Raw genomic sequence first — 20,299 nt, forward strand, 5'->3', positions numbered from 1 at the left:
AACCAGGGCACCCTTCGGAGGTGCCAAAACATCCAGAGGTGCCACCTCATCCCGCTGTGGGGGAGAGAAGGGACCGTTCCACGAGGCCTTTCTCCAAAGGGAGGGGCAGGGCGGGGCGGGGGGCACCTGGGGCTATGGGTCAGGCCGAAACCCTGAGGGAGGGGTCACCTGGGGCTGTGGGTCAGGCCGAAACCCTGAGGGAGGGGTCGCGTTCGGGGCTGCGCGGGCCGCGGGAGCCCCGCGGGGCGGGGCCGGGGCGCGGCCGGCAGGGGGCGCGCTGCGCGCGGGTTTAAGAGGCGCGCGGGGCGGCGCGCGGGCGGCAGAGCGGCGCGCGGGGCAGTGCGGCGCGCGCTCTCGGTCCCCTCGCCGCCACCGTCCCCCGGGCCCGCAGACATGGCCAGCGGAGGGCTGCAGCTCCTGGGCTTCGTCATGGCCTTCCTCGGCTGGATCGGCATCATCATCAGCACCGCCATGCCCCAGTGGAAGATGGCATCCTACGCGGGGGACAACATTGTCACGGCCCAGGCGCTCTACGAGGGGCTGTGGATGTCGTGCGCCATGCAGAGCACGGGGCAGATCCAGTGCAAGGTGTACGACTCGCTGCTCAAGCTGGAGAGTAAGTTGGGGCTGGGAAGTGGTGAGGGTGTTGGAGTGTCCGTCCCGTCGGGGCTGTCCCCTCCGCCCCAGCGCCTCTTGCTCCGGTCGGGGCGGAGGGTACCAGTCCCGCAGGGCCATTACCCCGTGTCGGTGTCGGTCCTGTGGAAGCTCAGGCTGAAGTACTTAGACTGGGTTTGCCAGTCCTGTTGCACGTCCAGTGTCCTGTCTCCGTCGTCGTCATCCGTGTCGTCCCCTCGCCCCTCCGAGTGCCTGTCGCGATGGGGGTGCCACTCCTTTCGGGTGTCATGGTCTCTGTCCCGTTGGATTTACTCAGCCTGTCCCTTCGGGGCTGAAGGTGCGGGGCTCGGGGTCCCCCATCTCTTTCATGATTCGTAATCCTGTCGGGGGTCGGATGCGTGTTTCTTGGGGTTCCCCGCTGGCTCTCCCTGCCGGAGCTGGGGGTCACTCCCCGGTGACGGTCTTTTGGGGCACCCTCGGCAGTGCCTCCTCCCCGGGCGGGGAGCGGGGGCGCCCGGGGGGCAGTGCCCGGGCAGGAGCAGGAGCTGCCCCGCATCCCCCTGCCCGTCCCCCTCCAGAAAATGTCCCGGGGGGAGGAAAGGTCAGATTCTCTACGCGTGTTCCGGAAAGCGCCTTGTTTGCGAACAAGAGCTTTTGGCTGTGGAGGTCCCGCGAAGGACTGGGCAGCCCTGGTTGGGCACGGCTGAGCAGGAGCAGAGCTCAGCAGCGTGGCCGGAGTGGGCTTTTGGAGCACGGGTCCTATTTGCCTTTGACTGTTTTGGTCTTTTGTTTCCTGGGAAAGTCGCTGCTGCTCCCGTGGGGCTTTTAAGCAGAGGGCTGGCAGGTGAGCTGGCTTCCTGCCCAGGTAGCACTGCCTGTAGTTTTTAGGCAGGTCGGTGTGCCGAGATAGTGTTTGGGTCTCTTATCTTGTCCTGGGGCGGCAAAGCCATCTCATGCAGGCAGGAGCTGCAGCCCGGCTGGCTGGGGTATCAGCCTGGCTGCTGGGGTGTCATTCGGATGCTCAAGCCGAGCTGGAGCCACACAGAGGGCTGTTTCTAGAGCGCTGGGGCAGATAACTTATGCTGACACCCAAAGGGGTTAAAAAAAATTCACTCCTTTCTCAATACCCCTCGTCTCATCCCGAGTCCTGGAGCACCCTCATCCTTCCCTAATTAATAAAATAATAATTGCCACCTTGGTCACCTTCTCCTTCCCAAAGGAACGAGCAGGCAGTTTCACGTAAGCCGAGGTCCGCGGGGAGTGTCCCCGAGTCCGGTTGCTTCGGCCCTTCCTGTATGTCCCGCGGAGAAGCCGGACCCACCTTCGTGGCCAGCCCACATCAGTCTCTCCTGCTCCCTTGCCCCAAGCCCCCGTGGGCCCTGCAGCTGGTGCAGGTGCGGATTGCTCCCATCGGGAGTGCTGCGCACCCACTTGGCACTCGCAGGGTGCGGGGCTGTGCTAATCGGGGCAGGGCTGAGCGCACAGTCCGGAGTGGTAATTATGTGTAAGATCAGCTTCAAGCCTCTTATCTCTCACTGGAGGTGGGGGGCGAAGATGCCAGCAGCGGCTGAGGAATCTCCATCCACCCCCTGGATAGCTTGCGAAAGGTAACCTTGCCTCGGGGGCTGTATACAGCCCTTTGTGCTGTAAATGAGACCCACCTGCGGAGCCCGCCTTGAACAGACTCCCCAAAACCTGCCCCAGGCCCTCCGGACCTGGCCCATTCAGGACTGAGCGCCGAAACCAGCTGCTCCCCTCACCTTTGTCCCTTGAACAATACGGGCTCTTCTCTTCCAGGGCTGCAAGGGAGGGAGGTGATGGGGACCGAGGCTGAGCTTGTAGTGGCCTTTTCTGAGCTCTGCAGGACAGAATGCATGAGAATTCTCAAATATCACAGGGGATGTTATCCTCACAGGGAAAATCAGTGAGGGCTGGCAAAAAGACTCCTCGTTCTTGCGGTCCCTCAGCTTGCTTAGGCTGTGCCTTTCCCGTTTGAAAGCGGATCATGCCTGGGGAAATACACCTTATCTGTCGTTTTCCCTCCTCATATCCCTTAAAGGTCTTACAGCCACATGGGCTTGGGCAGGGACTTGCGATGCTGGTTTGGATGGAGGTGCGAAAAAAAAGACCAAACAAAACCCCCAAACCGCTTATAGCCAATTCAACAGCCACACCCCGGGACAGGTGCAGTGGAGAGTTCCCTTACTGCATTCATCTGAGTCCTGGTGAAGGTGGCACAGCTGTGTGGGCAGAACTTCTGTCTGGCCACGCTTTCCTGCCAGAGCTTCACATGCCCCAGGTGCTCTGAGCCACATGTCAGAGCCTCATGTGCTGATGGGAGAGGCTCAGATCTGTAATTACGTTGTCCCTGTGGAAAGGACTGAACCTTCTTGCACCTGCAGTAACTCGTGTTTGTGGGAATGCTGGAAGGCTTTGCCAGCAAGCTTTGGAGTATCTGATAGCTGTTGCCATTGCTCTGGATGTGTCAGTGTTTGGCTGCAAGGCAGAGATGGGGTTGGCAGAAGCTGATGAGCACCATTAGCCAACCGAGGGGCCTCCAGCTGCCCGTGTGGGCACACTGCTGGAGTGCACCCATGCTGGCACTTCTCCCGCAGCTGTGTTCAGCTGAGGGCTTATGTCACTGCTCCTATTCAGGCAACAGAAAGGCTGCGTTTTGCTGGCTTACGTGAAAAGCAGTGTGTGGCCACACGCAGACATTCAGACAACAAATGCCACCCTTGCAACAAGGCTTTATTGCACAGCCTCAGCATTGTTCTTGTGGCCCTCCAGCATGGTCCATGGAGCTTAGCTCAGCTTTGTACTCCTCGGAGTCTCAGGGGGATGGTCTCAGACAGGAGAGAGTAGGGCTCCTGGTACCTTTCTCTGAAAGTTTTCAGCCCCACCTAATCGCGTTCTCCTGTTCAGAGCAGATGTTCTGGATCCTGTCTAGGCTGTTATAGCTGAAGATACTCATCGACCTGTTTGGTTTTGCTGGGAGAGGTTCTGTGCTTGAGACAAGCTGAGACTCACCTATCAATTCATCACCAAACCTAGTACATCCACAATGAGCCTTTGTGCCCTAGCCCAGAAAATAAACAAGGTTTTGAATGCCCTCTGGGTCAAGCAACATCGCTGAAATGTGAAATCTTCCCTCCTACACCTTTACCACCACCCTGGCTGAGCCTGTTCCAGGAGCTGGGGAAGAGCATGGGTGGGGGAAGGAACGGTTCATGCTCAGGTTACTGCTGCTCAGTTCTGGTGGTAGGGGAGTTGGGAGGGTGGCCCAGGGAGGGACAAAGCATGAGGGACATGTGTCCAATTCTCCCATCTTTAGATCTTGATTAAGCAGGTAGAACCTGCTGGTGGTATCTGTGCTTTCATGTGGGTTAAGGGTTAATTTGCTACCGTGTTTCTCAATCCCTGTTCCTTCCTGATGAAAAATCATGATTGAGCGATAAAAGTCTCACTTGTGCTGGCTTTGAGAAGGTAGAGGGTTACTTGGAATGCCACCGAGGCTGTTCCTGTGCAGTGCCCTGGTGTGTCTGCAAGAGGGGACGGGAGTCTGTTGCAACACACCGGCTTTATTGCTCTACAAGCAGCTTCTAAGCAGCTTTAGCTGTTACTATGTGTTACTAAATCTCTTGGTAAGGGAATTTCCAAGCTTTGTGGGAAAACAGGCTGCCCAGGTCTCCTCTGACCAGGAACCTGGAAATGGTGGTACCATGCTTGTCTTGCCACCAATCTTTGTCAGTGAGCGTAGGAGGGAGGACATTGAACCTTACGTGCTTTCAGATACGCAGCGTACAAGCCCACTGTTACCTACTGAACTTGCCTCTTTGCACTGGGCATGCAGTGGGGAGTTCCCAACCTTCCCATTTTGTCAAAAAACAGGACCCAGAGTCCCTGCTCTGCCTCGATACCTCTGTACCGTCTTCTAGACTTGTAGGGAGGCACTTTAAAAGTGTGCAGATTGGAATCTGATGCTGATGGGTATGCAGGGTGGGCCTTTGCAGGGTCTGGTAAGGGGGTTGAAAGCCTCCAAGCCATTAGCAGCTTTTGGGTGCAGTGAGAACGACTGCGAAGTGTGAGAGATGTTTGCTGGCCACCTCTGAAGCTGTTAACTGCTTGCTCTCTACTGCACAAAAGTAACTTTCGAATGCAGGCGGGGCAGACCAGCAGGATCTCAGATCCCTCTCCTTCCAGGGGATCCAGCTTTCGTGAAACCCCGGTGGGAAGGCTTTGAAGGCTGCTGACTTCTCTTGGAAGCGGACAGTGGAACATGCTTCCTATACTGCAGGGGTGCTTGTAGCTCCTGGGGAACTTCCCTCCTAAGGATTAGAGGGAGCTGCACAGCATCTGTCTCACCTGTATTCTGTCATCAGTTAGCTGGATGGAGGCCCATGGGAAGGGAAGGAAAAGTCCTTATTTTAAATTAAGGCAGTTGATGAGCATCCCTATCAGAGAATAATCTGCACGCAGAGCCATTACAGCAATTTTGCGTTACAAACAGGCATTACAAAAATCCCATGGCACTTTCCCAACAGCTTTTCTGTAATATAAATGACATAAACACATTGAATAAGGAAATGGGATGATAGAAAAACCCTCAAACATCTGCAGGTGAAATACTGAAGTACTTTTTTATATAACTAAGCAGTTACCAGCAATTACTTCTGTCTCAGCTGATAGTTATGGGAAGGAAAAAGTATTACTTAAGCTTCAGAAACCACTAACAAGAATTCTGAATGGTTTGTTAGAATGTTTTTAAAACAAGTGGGGCTTATTCTGTGAAACAGGTGTTATCTGCAGCAGCATGTTTGTTATTTTAGGCCTTGCAGAATGCAAATATGTTATTAACTGTCTTCAGTAGTTTTACGCCTCTGTTCTTCAGTTCTTGCTGTGGGCTTTTCAGGCCATGTCTCTCATTGCTAACCAGCAATCAAAAGGCTTGGCTTCAGAGTCAATACTGGTTTATGTTGACAAAATACTGTTGCTGTCTGATAGCTGTTGTTTGGTGCCAGACCAGTTTGTCTCACCTTGTGTAGGACTGTTTTTTCCCCAAGGGCTCCCAAGACTGCCTGGGCTTTCCTGTTCCTGTTGGCGAGACAGTTGCAGCAGCAAGGAGTGTTGGGGAAATCCTGTTTTCCCTCTAATATGGTAGAAGTTGTAAAGTTAAATCGCTGTGGATTACTTCTACTTGCTGTCGGTAGCCTGTCCTGTTTAGCAGGTTGAGACAATATTGTACTTGTATAATTTTGGATTTTTAAAGCATCTGGAAAGGCCCGTGTGAACAACAGAACTATTATTAAAATAGCTTTCCCAGCCCGTGGATGTGAAGCTTCCACTGACAGCGCATCTGTTAATGTATAGTTAATAACTGGGAGCTTGTATGATGATTAACTGTGGCCAGTGCACTGCACACATTGCAAAAGTGGTAGGAGGACAAAAGCGCTGCCTCCCAGGCTGTGCTGGGAGCTCGGGGCGGGTGGAGGATGGCTGGCTAACACAGTCATGGCACATTACAGCTTCTTGGGACAAAGGAACAGAATGTTCTGCAAAGGCTCCAACCTGTTTTTCTGTCCCACATCGAGTTTCCTACATACTTCTGTCCCTTTATGCCATGGAGCCATGCATGAGGAGGGGGTGAGGGCACCAGGAGTTGTCCCACCAGCGTCTGCTGAGAGTGGGCAGCCCTGGGGAATGCTCACAATGCTGTATTTTGTTCGGCTGCTCCTGCAAAGCTGTCGTGGCATGCATCCAGTTAATACTTAAACATCTTGAGATTTTAGTGGGTTTCATAGTTGGGTTTTTAGAGGTCGTATAAACTTTTTCCAGCATTTCCCTGTGTTTGTCCCTTGGCACTGTGTGTGAAGGTGAAATGTTTCTTCCCACCCTTATAATTGGTTTTCTAGTTTTTAGAAGATAGCATTGCCTATTTTGAGCTTCATGAAAGATCTCTTTCAAAACCCTCTCCTATAAAGTCATTTCTTCTGCAGCAAGACTGAGCCCAACTTACTGTAGTCTTGATAAAACCAGTTTGGTACCTCTGCCGAAAATACAGTTTCCCATGCGTAGTACAAACTGGTATTCAGCCATGGGCCTCTCCGGAGCTGCTGCTGTAGGGCACAATTTGGCATTTAATGTATGGAGGCAGAGTTGGGTTTCCTGGGTGGCAACCTGTCAGTTCTGAACATTGGCATTACTTTTGTAAGATAGAAATTATACTTGGAGTGTAATCTCTGACACTGGAGATAAATCAATTAAAAACGAGTTTGGATCTGCAGTGGTGATTTATGCTAAAGTGACAAATGGCTTTGTTAATGGGTTTCTGTACTCGGTGCAGCAGATGGGTTTTGATTAACACATGGGTGGTGCGGAGGTGTGTCACCTTCCCCTTTGAAGAAAGGGAGAGATATTAGCCAAGCTGATGGAGGACTTTTTCCCAAGAAAGCAAACACTCATCTGTTCCTTCCTGTTGCTCTGATTGTCTTTTTGTGTTGTGTGTAAGTGGTTTCATAATCTATTTACAGAACAATAAGGTTGTGTGTGAAGGGGCAGATCCAGATCTGTTTTAATGCAGAATTAGAGATTGGTGTTGGTGTGGGTCACAGGAGTTTTCCTGCACAAGCAGTTCTGTGGGACAAAGTGTAGTAAAGGAGCTGCAGGGGCTGGCTGTGTGGCCTTGCTCTCCTCCTAGCTGGTGTCAGGTGTGAGCTCTGAGTTTCAGATTGAGCCACAGAGCCCATTGTTGTGGCAGGGACTCGGGTGGGTTCACCATGCCAGCCCTGACTGAGTGTGCAGGTGCTCTGTTGAAGGCTTAAATCTTGCAGTTGTTCAAGCCTGAAATGCTTTGCAGAGTTCTATCAGGATGCAGTCAGGGCGTTTTGAGGGGTGAGCTCCAGACCTGAGATTCTCTGTCAGGGGACACTTGTGCCTTGGTTATAGCATGCTCCTTGGAGTTTATTCCTTTTATTAACCAGCCCTGTTTGTTCTCAGGGCTTTACAGGGCTGTATATTAAAATCCATGCTGTTCAAACAAACTTGATTTGCCAGACAATAAAGCTCAGGCTCTTATTGCACTGCTAGTCAGGTGTTTTGTCACCTGAGGGTTTTTTTTAGTAATGACTTTGTTTATATCACTACTTGTCTTTCTGTCTTTGTTATCAAGAAAATCTGAGTTCAGTAGCTCACATTCCTAGCGTTAGTGTGTCAATGCCTTCAGATGAGTCCATATAAAACCAAAATCCTGGGTAAAGTACATCAAGTCTGTCTGCTGAGAAATCAGGCAAATTCCATGCTTGCCTACGGGAGGCATCACCCCAGGCTCCAACTCTTCAAAGCACAAGAGGCTCTTTAAGCGTTTGAGTGTCTTTGAGTCAGTTAAATATTTTAAGTAGAAAAGAAAACAAAGTATTTTTGAATTGGCTGGGAAAATCCTATTTCTTTTGCAATTGTATTTTTGTACCCTCTGTGACTCAAACTGAGAATTTAGCACCAAGAAAAAATCTAAATCAGCACTGAGTTATTTGTATAAAAGACAGGTTTTGGAAGTGTTGAGCAGTTAAGGGGCCTTGCTGTCTGCTGTGGGACTATTCATATGTATGTCACTATTCATATTAAAACGTGTGCTTAAGTACTTTGTCAAGGTAGAGCCTAAATCTGAATACTTCTTTTGATAAACAGATATGTCCTTCCAATTGGGATTCAAATGATCAAGGAACAAAAGATGTCTGAGGGCAATTCCCAGGTCATTTCCTGCAAAAACCTCTGCCTGCCCTTGTTTGCCATGCATTTTAGAAGAAGCTGAGTCCTCTGATCCCGATGCATGACAGTCTTGAGACTAAAGCTGAAAAGGAATGTCTTGCTTGGATGTATCCTGTGTACCAGGGAGTGGGAATATTTAGATACATGATTGCTGAGCCCAGTAATTTGAATTTCGATTTGTATCTTGAGTTTTCTTTGAGGGTAACTGAAATCCTAATGTCTTCCAGGCAGCCTGCAGGCCACAAGGGCTTTGATGGTGGCTTCAATACTCCTGGGGCTTGTCGGAGTGTTTGTTGCTGTGACAGGCATGAAATGCATGAAGTGCATGGAAGATGATCAGGTGAAGAAGATGAGGATGGCTGTCTTCGGTGGGGTGATCTTCATCATTTCAGGTTGGTAACCTACAGATGTGCTGAGTGTTCAGTGTGCTGTTTCCTAGGTGGCATATATCCTGTGATGGATGTGCAAGGGCTTGATGTGTTGCTTCAAAAGCATTTTGGTCTGGGAACTGCTTAGAGGACTTTGACACAGTAGTTCAGGCTACCTGAGGCATCTTGGCCCTGGCATTGCACTCTCTGTATGGACTTCATGCTTTCTGTACCTGTTGGCAGAGCTGAGTTTGACCTTGCTTCAGTGAAAAAAGTCTGTCAGCAGAGCAGTCCTGCCTTTGCTGCAGTGTAACTGGGGGAAACCTCAAATCTGTTCTTACCTTCTCTCCCAACCAGCACTAACTGAAACAGCTCAGAACCTCCAGGGTAGCAGCAGCTCAGCTTTATTCCAGATGCTGATTCTACTGCAGTGATTCTGCTGATTGTTTTTTCTTAAGCCATGACATTGTGCTCTCTTTACGTGCAGGTCTGGCAGCACTGGTGGCCACGTCGTGGTACGGCAACAGAGTGGCTCGGGCCTTTTATGACCCTTTCACCCCTGTCAACACCAGGTACTGACCCTTTTGGTGTAACACACTGTAGTTCAGCATGACAAATACTCACAGAGCTTAGTTTTGAGTAGCAGTTGCTCAAAACAAAGAAGGGAATTTTCTGAACTAGCTGGGTTATATCCAAACTGTGCAGGAAGAGCTGGGACCAGATCTCATTATCCATGTGCTTCTTAGGTCTTGGCTTTAAGGCAGCATCCCTGCCAGAGACCTCTCTGGTGGGACTTCTGTGATTTTTACCCCACTTCATGCTAAAGGCCTGGTTTGCACAGAGCTTGGCCTTACAGCTCTGTGGGGTGACCCAAAATACTGGACAAAGCCAGCTCTGAGCTTTGAGGGTCAACAAAGCCTGACTGCTCCAAGCTGCTGCCTTGCAGGAAGCCAGATCCATCCCAGTTTTGGCTTCCTTCTGCTTTGTGTGAATGTATTACTCCAAGTAATACCCCTGGATTACAGTGATTTTCACTTTTTCCCTTCTTTCTTTAGATTTGAATTTGGGTCAGCTCTCTTCATTGGCTGGGCAGCTGCATCTCTGGCCATACTGGGGGGATCCTTCCTCTGCTGCTCCTGTCCACGGAGAGAAACTTCATATCCACCCACCCGAGGCTACCCAAAAAATGCCTCCTCCACAGGGAAGGATTATGTATAATGAAACAAAGAAGAGGAACCACCAGCACTGGTAGTGAAAGCATTTTGGAGAGGACACTACAATGCCACTGTCCTGAGCAGAGTCCAGGCTCTAGGTTCTGCCTTCCTCTTCTCCCAAAAATGTGTATATTTTTGTAATCCTCTTTGCTACTGGACATAACTTCTCCTTTCTCTCCCAGCCCGTGGAGGAAGGCTAGCCTAGATTCATAGGTATTGCCACTGGAAAGATGAAACCTCCAAGCTTGGGTTAAGTTTAGTTTTTGGGAGTAAAAGGGAAAATGATACTGTTTTTATAGACGGATGTTGGTGCTTTTTTTAGTTGTTTGTTTTGGTTTTTTTTTTTAAAAATAGATGGTAACAATTCAGTCCCATATCCCATTAAGTTAGAGCCCAGTGTGGTGTGTGTAGAAATTAAAGGAACATATATTATATACAAAATGATGAAACCAATAGCTTAAGGGGAAACATAATTTTGGGGAAAAGACTTTACATGTAGGAATGTTTGAAGAGATATAAAATTCTCTTGTACTGTCTTATTGGCATCATCTTCAGCACCCTCCTTGCCATGCAGACAAAGAGTCAGAAACAAATTGCTGTGACTTCAGTGGAAATCCACGCTGTCTGTGCACATGCTGTTGGCCAATGGAAGATGCAGTGTGAGGTAGAGACCACAGAAGTTATCAGACTCCCAAAGCATCTGCAGGTTTCCCTGGTGCCAGGGAAGAGCTCAAGGAAAAGGATTGCCTTCTGTTTTCACTGTGTTTCTCTGAGGCTGTAGCTGTTCCTTAGACACTAAGAGCTGCCAGTGATTGTTTCTCCCTGTTCCCACCCTGGCAGCTGAGCTTGAAGCTTTATCCCCTCGTGTGTGTTACAGGTTACCTTTTAACACTCTCCTCTTTCCTCGAGTCTTCCTTGTTTGGGCTTAGTTTGGCAGCAGATCAACAAATCTGTTTGCCTGATGCAGCTAGCTGTGTTAAAGCAAACTGAATGCACTGCCACTCCCTGATGTTTCCCCAAGGATACCTCACACGCTGCCATTCCATCCTGTCTGTTTCTTGTAAACACTTTCAGTGATGATAGGAAGGCAAATTCCAAGAAAACTGACCCAAAGGTTATGGCATTTGCTTGTAATCCAAGCTCACCAAAGAGGAAGAAACAAACATTTTAAAGATGTAGCCATCCTTGCATATTGAGTCATATCAAAAAAAAAATAATAATAATGCTGTTCATCAAAGGTTCCCACCCCTTCCCCTGAAACACCCAGTCAGTCACTTGGTGTTGGCTGACACTGGGAGTTAAGTCTTGTAATTCCTAAAGGGATGGTGCCACTCCTCCAAAGCTTGACCTTTTTGTATAGAAGGACACTGGTGCTTCTGACCAGGCTTTATAATTGTGTATATGTTCAGAGGCATCAGATCTCTTGATTTCCTTCTGTAGACAGGGAGAGCCTCTGGCTGAGCTATGTACCATGTTGGTGGTCTGTACAAGCCTTGTACCTCTGTTTTACCTGACTCCTGCAGCATAAAGTTACTAAAAGAAACCAACCAGAGCATTTGCTTCAGGTGTGAGTTGATGTTGGCCTGTACTTGGAGCTGGGCCATGTGGCTTCCCCTTCTCCATGGGGAATTGCCTGTGCACAGCAGCTGCCTCGAGAGACCTCTTGTCTTGGGAGATGGCAGCTCAGGTCACATTAAAGAGCTGCTGAAGTCTGTGCTTTTGTATTTGCATTAACCCTGAGCCAGGGAGCAGATGCTTGTATTGGGAACTTGTACAAAGTGTTTTAAAAATTTCAATAAATGGACTTTTTTAAGGAAAATCAGACTACTACTTCATTTCTTGTTTTTGAGCAGAACTTGGAATGGTGCACATGGAAGTGAAGAGTGGGAACTTGGGCTTTTGGGAGCCTGTCTGCCAGGATGGAGTTTGTTTAGCCGTGTGTATCTACAGCAGACATAGGTGGGGACAGATCTTCTGCAGTGAGTCAGGCAGTTGTGGCCTCTGGCAGAAGCTCACCCAGTAATCTGCTCCGATTGCAGCCCAGGAACCAGAAGGTCTGCTCTGCTCCTTGGCAAGGCAGGCTGCACCCTGGGTGGAGCAGGAAGGGGCAGGGGGAAGGCAGATGGCTCCCTTGCAGGGGAGTGGGAGCTGCAGGAATGGGGGAGGGATGGGGTGTGGAGCCAAGGTGTTCCCAGGGGAGCTGCTGTGCCCTCAGATCAGTGAGAGTCCTGCTGCTCCATGTGTGGCTCCTTCCATCTCACTCTAAAGCTCTTTAGGGAGTGTAGTGTGCTTCTCCTATTGTGACAGCACAACCTTTTTTGCAGGCCAGGTAGAGAATGGTTCCTGTTGGGCATTGGTGTCTTCTAACCTGCACTGATACCTCCCCAGGGTGTAGCAAGGCTCTATCCCCCTGCTTCTACTTGCCCTGGAAACCTTTTTCTGTTCACCAGGCTTTTGAGTTCATCCCTTTCATACTTTTAAGTATTTGTGATGAGAGGCAAAATGTATTAAAAACATTTTCTTAAGCTCAGTCAAGGAGCTGCCTCTAGTCCCTCACTCCCCAAGAACTGTTTGCTTTTGTAATTACAAACAATAGGAGCAAAGCTAATTAGGCCTTGTAAAGCTGGCAGAGCAAAACAGCCAGGCATGTGGCTGGCTGAGTGAGCTTGCAGTGCCTGGAGCAGGCTGGTTGCCTGGCATAGTTTGGGGTCTATGGTCATTCTTATTCCAACCTGTCAATTAGTCAAGGATTTCCATTGAGATTAACTTTTTCCCATGTTTTCGTGCTCACTCCCTCTCCAAGGACTTTTGCAAGTTCTACTCTGAAGTTTCCTGTGCAGAAGGAGAGGAAAGCAATCCCATCTATAAAATGGTCAGGGCTTCTCAGCAGCTGGCAAAAATAGACCACTGCAGGAGATGCAGGTCTGTGTGTGGGACTGGCACAGGGGCAGGAGCCAGAGGCTACCTTGTTTATGTGTTTACTGTACTTTTAACTGGATGAAATTCAAAGCCAAACTTTAACTTCCCCTGCCTTTCTTCCATGATCATGCAATTGTACTCGGTCATGTTTTCTACAGCCCTTTGGCCATCTCTGCTGTAGGCTGCATAGAAAAGGAGTTGCATGGGTTGAAAGTTGGGGGAGTTTCTCACTGGATTTCAGTCTTTGCACGTGACTGACATTCCTTCTGCTAAAGCCATCTTGCAATGAAATGATGGCATTTGTCTCTGCAGACAATGGGAACTTTGACTGCTTCTTGGCATCTTCTTCCATATCATATTTATTATTCACATAGTGCCTGAGCTCTGTATACTATGCAGGGAATTACGTGCTCATTTATATTGCTTAGATATTTAAAAGGAGTAAGAGATCTCTAGATGTTTTCGAAATAGCATCAGCCTGTTGGATTTCTTGGCTTCTCCAACTCAATAATTTTAAGAAATTGTTGATGCCCAATGTCTTTTTCAGATTCAGTTTCTGATTTGCACATGAGCTTCTTGTAATAAATTTGGCTCTGTTTTCTGTATTGCTCTGAACACATATCTAAAGAGTATTAAAGCACTGAAAACTGACAATTAAGATCCCAGAAATAGCCAAGAGACCTAGTGACAGCTGTTGATGGCTGTGGAACACTTATTCAAGCTCAGAATCTTTTTAATATAAGGCAGAAGCAGAAATAATGGCATTACCAAGCGAAAGAAGTTAATGAAGGACTTCTTCTTAAGAGAAAACCCCAGGAAAGTCAGTAAACTTCTTAAGTTGCTCAAAAAGCAGCAGATTTACAAATCTAGGTGAGTAACCAGACTGAAAGAGCTCAAGCCTTTGGCCTGAGCATGGAGGCATTTGGAGTAACTTTGGGACAGCCAATGAAGTGACAGTGGTGCAAAATTGTCTCAGTGTTTTCACAAAGGACAGCTAAAAGCTGCCAATGGTAGCAGCATCTTCCAGGGTCTTACACCTGAGTCTGCCTGAAAAGTTATTTTGTGGTCAGCTCTTTGCACAGTGTCAGGTCTGCAGTCAAATCACAGAACAGCCTGGGCTGGAAGGGACTTTTATGTGTCACCTTGTCTGTGTCCCTGCAATGGGTGGGGACATCTTCCATAAATCTTGCAATGTCAGACCTCGCAAGTGGCCAAAGCCCTGGCACTGGTGTGTATCCCATCAAGATTACTCGCCCACAATGTGGTTTGCCCACCATCTTAGCACCTACCAGCTGGCAGAGGAGGTGGCTGGTGCCACACAGAGCAGAGGAGCCACAGGCTCACAACAATCACGTGTTTCAGCCAGGGCTTTGCATCCAACTGGGCAACTGATCTGAGCTTTCCAAACTGGCCTTTGGATTGCAACACAAACAGCATTGCAAGGGTGTCCTCCTTGTCCCCCTTCATTAGACTCTTCATTCCTCCACTCCCACTGGTTCTTCAATTTGCCTCGTTGCTGTTTCCCTGCTTCTAGAAGTCCAGCCTGCGACAAGGAGCTTGTTCTTCTATAGCATATTGCTTTTGACCCTTTCTGCAGCTCCTGAAGTCCTGCACTCAGGCATCTGCATCACTGATCAGAAAGGGAAAAACACTCCTTTGTTGAGCCTCATGTGCTTGATTGGAAAACATCCCAACTCCTACTGCTTTTCCAGAAAAGCCCTGCCTGGATTCCTAGCATACTGCGTCAGGGACTTGGTGTTCCTAGGGTCTACATTTCCTACTGGGACCTACTGTGGACACCAGGAGCCTTTGGAACTGTGGAGCCTGTGGGTGCTCCTGCTTTGCTGCCACAGGGGCCACAAGGAACCATCAGCTTGTGGGTTCTGCAATGGCTGGGGGCCAAGCCCTAGACAACCCACCTGGATAACACATCTGCCAGGTTTGCCTTGAGGCACAGAAGCTGCTCTCTCCACTCCTATCTGGTTCATCAGCCAGGCCCCAGGAGCAGGTTTCATGTCAGAAACATGAATTTTGATGTTAAGTTTCCCATATTTTTGCCTGGTTCTGCTTCCATTGTGTCCTGCTTCACTATGGTCATACAGGTCCTCCCTCCTGCTGGAAGGACTATTTGGAAAAGTGTTTTCATCACCAGGCAGGTCCACCTGACAATACCAGGCTGTTGCTGACTGGTACAGCCAGGCTGGGTGGCACTTTCTGGGACATTGCACAAGTCCCCATTCTTACCATGGTGTTTTTGTACTTCACCTGCCACATCATAAAATTCCAAGCCTGCAAAAGCTACATCACTGGCTCTTGTCCAGGAAGGTGAAGGATGACTGACATAAAAACCTGCATTTTCACATCAGGGCAGAGGATCCCGATGACTGAGGGGTACAAAGACAGACTTTGCCAATGTCCTATAGCTTGAAGGTGGGTTTTAATGGAAAAAAAAGAAGAAAGTGAGGGAAGAACTAGCTAGTGCCAAGCTTTCTTACTTCCCAGGCTCCTAGAAAAGTCCCAGCTATGTGAAAGTTTCTCAGTGCTAGTACCAGTGTTCTCCCCTGCCATGGATTCACCTCCCTCTGCATGGGAACCACACAGCAAGGTTCAGCAGTTGGGAGGCATGGGATGCTGCTGTTCCCAGCCCAGGACTCCTGGCTGCCCTCGGAGCCAGCTGCCCCAGCAGGACAGCAGCCGGGGAGACTGAAAACAAGCTCAGCCAAGGGAAAAAAAAAGCAAGAAATAGCATTCTTATTACAAGGTAAACAGTATTAACTCCGTCTTGGGGGAGTAGCAACATCACGGCGGTGATCGGCTTTTCTGCCCACAAGCCGTGGAAGGGCGGTGGAACGCGCTCCACCCTCCCCTTGTGTAACGCTCCCCATGCAGCAGCTGTAAATAATCATTTACCTGTGTGCCTCTTTCTCTGCTTGTTTTTTAGGGCCTCTCTTGTTAAATGCAGCTCCCGGAGGGGTGGCTGCCCTGAGGTGTGCATGGCAGAGCCTCAGCCCCGGGGCTGGCAGAGCTCTGTCACACACAGGCAGAGCTGGAGCCCCGGGTTACTCCTGCGAGCAAGGCTGCCAGCTGCGGTAAGGGGGATGGGAGAGTGTGGGCTGCATTTGTTGTTTTTCCAGGGAAAAGAGCTCAGTGGTTCCTTTTAATTATTGTTTTCCCAGAGCCACAATAACATTTCTCCACACTGCATTCTCTAGAAAAGGTCTGGTAAAAACACATTGGCCAAAACACGTCTGTCAGAGAGCCAGGTCTGCTTGTTTACCTGACTCCAGGATTTCAACACAGGTGCTCTGGGGTCTTCTCTGAACCTTTCCTGACTTCAGGTCCTCAGAAATTGGGGACAGAAGGGGGAAGCCAGTCCCTTCCTACATGCTTTTTTCCCCCAATGAGTAGAAATGCCTCACAACTGACCCAGAGCTATGGGCAGTCGCTTTTGTTGGGATTTACTGGTCACTGTCATATTGTAACATGACAAAAGCATCCTTTGGGAAGTACATGCTGGGATGGGTGCTCTGGGAGCATGAGCAGAAATGTGACTGTGCCCAGGCAGCCCTGTGCATGGAGCAGGGGAGATGAGGAGTAATGAAACCTCGGCCGCCGCCTTCCTTCAGGGAGGGATGTGGCCTTGGCCCAGCAAGCAGAGTCTGCGCAAGAGGGAGTCTAATTTAGAGTGCCCTGTAATTTGCTGATGCTGTAATATGTTTAGCTTGGGGAAAAGGCTGTGTTGATGTTAACGTGTTCACTCACATTGGAGCTGCAGTATGTTCCATCCACATGGAAAACAACGCCACACAGGGCTGGGGCTGGGCAGTCCTCGGGAAAATAACGGGCAGGAGCTCAGCTGGGGCTGAGCTGTTGGGGCTTTCGTGGGTGGGAGCAGCCCCCTGAATCCTCCAGACCCAGGTAGGATGTGACAGCCCAGCATCTGCTGCAGTGACACTCACTCTTCATTAAGAACTACTGCCCAGATTAATTAGACTTCAAGTGTCAGCACAGGACCAAGCAGTATTTCCCTAATGCTTTCGAACTGGCCCCAAATGACTGATTGCAGTGTCAGAAAACATAGCTCCATCCCCCCATCTACAACTTTTCCTCTAGCTGGTGCTTTTTTGAGTCCAGGCAACGAAGGTGACAATATTGTTGTCAGTACCAGCAGTGATAGCGGAAATACCACAAATGATCTCAAGACACAGGCTGGGGTGACAGGGTGATACTGGACAGACAGACAGCAAGTAATTACTGCTCTGTGAACAGGTCCTGCTTTGGGATACAACACTGCCATGGCTCAAGCATGCCTCTCTGTTTGCCTGCTGGATTTGTTAGTAGTAATTGCTTATACCTATGCAGCCCTTGAGCTCATGGAACTGCTCCAGGCTGTCTGCTCCATGTTTCAGGGTAAGACTGCAGGACTAAGCCCTGCAGATACAGAAAATACTTGTTTGAAATTCAAGCTAACTCCAGAGCAAGTATTTCTCTCCCAAGACTTGCATGGCTCTTTATACCTAAATTCTTCATCATCCTCAGAGCAGCCAAGTGAGTTAGAACACTCTGCTTCACATGGGCAGCAGGCAAACTATAGCCCCGAACCTTAAATGCCTGAAACCAGGTGAAGTGCCTACAGATCCAGGAGGCTTTGGACTTGAGTCTTCCGTCATCTGTGCTGGTTCTTCTCCTCCTCCACAAATCCACCACAGGCTCAGAGAGCTCTGTGTGTGTTGGTGTGGGGCTGCCCAGACGTGAGGAGTTACTAACTCTGTCTGCAGGCACAGGATAAAGATGGACCACGCTGTCCTCATGCTGCCCTGGAAAGGAAGAGGTCTCCCTTGCTCCATCCTTGCCAGCAGCATGTTCTCGACTCCTTCTTTTTGCCATCTCTGGAACACACAGAGCTGAACAGTTCTCTGCTGGGTTTGCCAGTGGGTGGTCAGGCCGGCAGAAGGCAGGGAGCTGGGCTGAGACCCTGCAGCTCAGAGGCAAGGACAAAAGCAGACCAGTGGGGTAGGACCACACTTCTGGCACTGGTAACTCCCTGGGCAAGGCAGGTCAGCAAAGCTCCCGGGCTTTCTGCAGAATTCCTCAGAAGCTGGAACATTGAGTAAGAGTCTACAAGGAGTTCTATGTTTCAGAGAAATGACCAAATTTTCCTTGCACACACCTAATTCTACTGAAGGCAAGAGTTAGTCCTGATCACTGCAAGACAATGTTTTAACAGGAATTTCCTTACAATTTGTTCCCAGAGCCAGGCTCAGGCAAGATTTGAAAGGTGATGACATCAAGACCAAAGTTAGGAGCAGATGAAAATTGCTTTTACAGAATTGCACTCAGCATGAACCCTTTTCCAAAGAAGACATATCAGGTGTTTCAAAATAAGTTAAAAACATTAATTACAGCTGTAGCAGTAGTTCAAAATGTGACAGGCCTTTTAGAACTTGTTTCCATAGATCACAATGTCAATATTGGAAAAGAGTAGTTTGTTTCCATCATAATCAAGTTGTCTAGCACTGAATAATGGACTACTGGAGGCTGCCTCTTTATCTTGGCATACACAGAGCTCAGCAGTGTGTGTCAACACCAAGAATACTTGAAGGCTTGCATTGCTTTGTCTGCTTGGACCCAAAAGTACAAGGGCTTTGGAGGGGATTCAAACTGTTTTGTGAAGTACTTTCTCTAAGCCAGCTTACCCCCTTCTAATATGGGCAAACTTGCTTATCTGTGTCCTGGTGTTCAGAACTTAGCCCTCCCTTTCCTCCTATTATTCACCTGGATAATGAAATCTGTGCTTGTGAAAGGGGCAGTGACACACAGTACACACAAACTGGCAGAGGTTTCCATTGGTGCACTTCTAACCCAAATTATTTCAGTGTTATAGAAATGGTGTCGGCCCTCAGGCCCTCTGAGCAGTGGCTTCAGCTAAGCTATGCCAGGTGCCATAAAAACAGCTCAGAGCTTGGAAAAACACATAATAGAGTAAGGGTGGGACAGAACCAAATATATACACTTAAATCAACTTGTTCACGCATGACTGGAGTGCAGTAACAGCTCTGGTGAAGCAGCCAATATTTAGCTCAGCGTTCCTGAGCCTGCAGCACCTGGGCTCCCTTGTGGGGCATCACTTGGCTGTTCCTACTCATTTTGAAGAAGGGATACCTATGGAAATGATAGGACAAATACAGCACAGAGGGTCCTGGAACTGACCATAGTCTTGTTCCAGTTTGTTCATTTAAGCATTTCTTACAGAACAGCTGCAGATGGCACATTAAGTGCAGGGCAAGCTCTGCTCCCTTCCTGCCAGAGCACAGACGTGCAAGTAAAGCAGGGGATCTGCTAATCTCTTCTGTGATGAGATTTAGATAGAGGTTTGTTTGGGACTCCCCTGTGACATGGGTAATTATGATTCACATCTCTTGGAAAAATGGGAGCTAAAAGCAGTGATTACAATGTCCATGACTTCCCACAAGAGATTCTTTCAGGACATTGAGTTTTTACCTTTTGGCAGGACTAAAAGAAGTTCAGAAAAAAATGCTGATAAAAGCTGAATATACACTTCCTTCTTTCCATGGAATTCAACTGCAAAACAACTTACAATGTAGCTAATAAAAACTGGAAAATTTCCTCTCGGAGTCATAGCTTTTCCTCTCGAGAGCAATTGAGGCGATTTCCTATGAAAGCCTGTTTCTGCCCAGTGCCAGTAGTGGTGCTTTTCTTCTCAGAATAGGTGACTGCACATTTGTGGAGACCATCAGTGCACTTGCTGCTGGATGTGCCGTAACACCCAACCTGGGATGGAAGAAGGTGTCCCTCCCCACAAGCATGGGTCTGCTCCTAACACCAGTAACTCTTCATCCTCATGATCCTTGGGGCTCCTGTTGGCAGTGAAATCTCTTCCATGTCAGAGATTTATTTTTTCCTGCTGGATGTTTCTCATGTGGCTTTAATTCTGTTTGTGGAGGCAGCTGCATGCACAGATCAGAGGAACGGGCTGGGCACAGAGTCAGCTTCCCACAGCTTATCTCTGGTTGACTAGGGCAGGTGGGGAAGGGAGGATGTCATCTCCATTCGTCCCCAAAACCTGTGGGATGGCTAAGGCTGGTTACTGCAGTGATGATATCTTCTTTCAGAGAAGACCAGAAGAATGTGGTGGGTGCAACCTGGGACGCATTCCCACACCCGCCTCTGTATAGTTCCCTCATTCATCCTATTAAGCCTGATGGAAGCAATTAAAAAAAGCAGCAGTAGCTGTTCTTGCTCATTTGTGAAAACCAGTTAGCAAGATTCTGTTACAGATGAGCAGTCAAATCTTAAGCTGACTGGTGAAGTTAGGCTCTCAGGGTAATTCTGTCTTTTGGAAACGTTGTGTGTGTGTGTGTCAGTGTAACACAAACCAGCCCAGCACAGGGAGCCCTC

At 48.9% G+C, this 20,299-nt stretch overlaps 1 protein-coding gene across 1 annotated transcript; it reads left to right on the forward strand.

The window, feature by feature from the left end:
* The first annotated feature begins 354 nt into the window (after positions 1-354).
* Positions 355-11,665, forward strand: CLDN1 (claudin 1). The gene is made up of 4 exons (XM_082288366.1): positions 355-616; positions 8,607-8,771; positions 9,235-9,319; positions 9,803-11,665. Exons 1-4 carry the CDS (start codon positions 394-396, stop codon positions 9,963-9,965), a joined length of 636 nt encoding a protein of 211 aa, XP_082144492.1. The 5' UTR covers positions 355-393; the 3' UTR covers positions 9,966-11,665.
* The last annotated feature ends 8,634 nt before the right edge of the window (positions 11,666-20,299 follow it).

The sequence above is a fragment of the Coloeus monedula genome (genome assembly GCF_965178545.1).
Source record: "Coloeus monedula genome assembly, chromosome: 10".
In the NCBI taxonomy this organism is placed as follows: domain Eukaryota; kingdom Metazoa; phylum Chordata; class Aves; order Passeriformes; family Corvidae; genus Coloeus; species Coloeus monedula.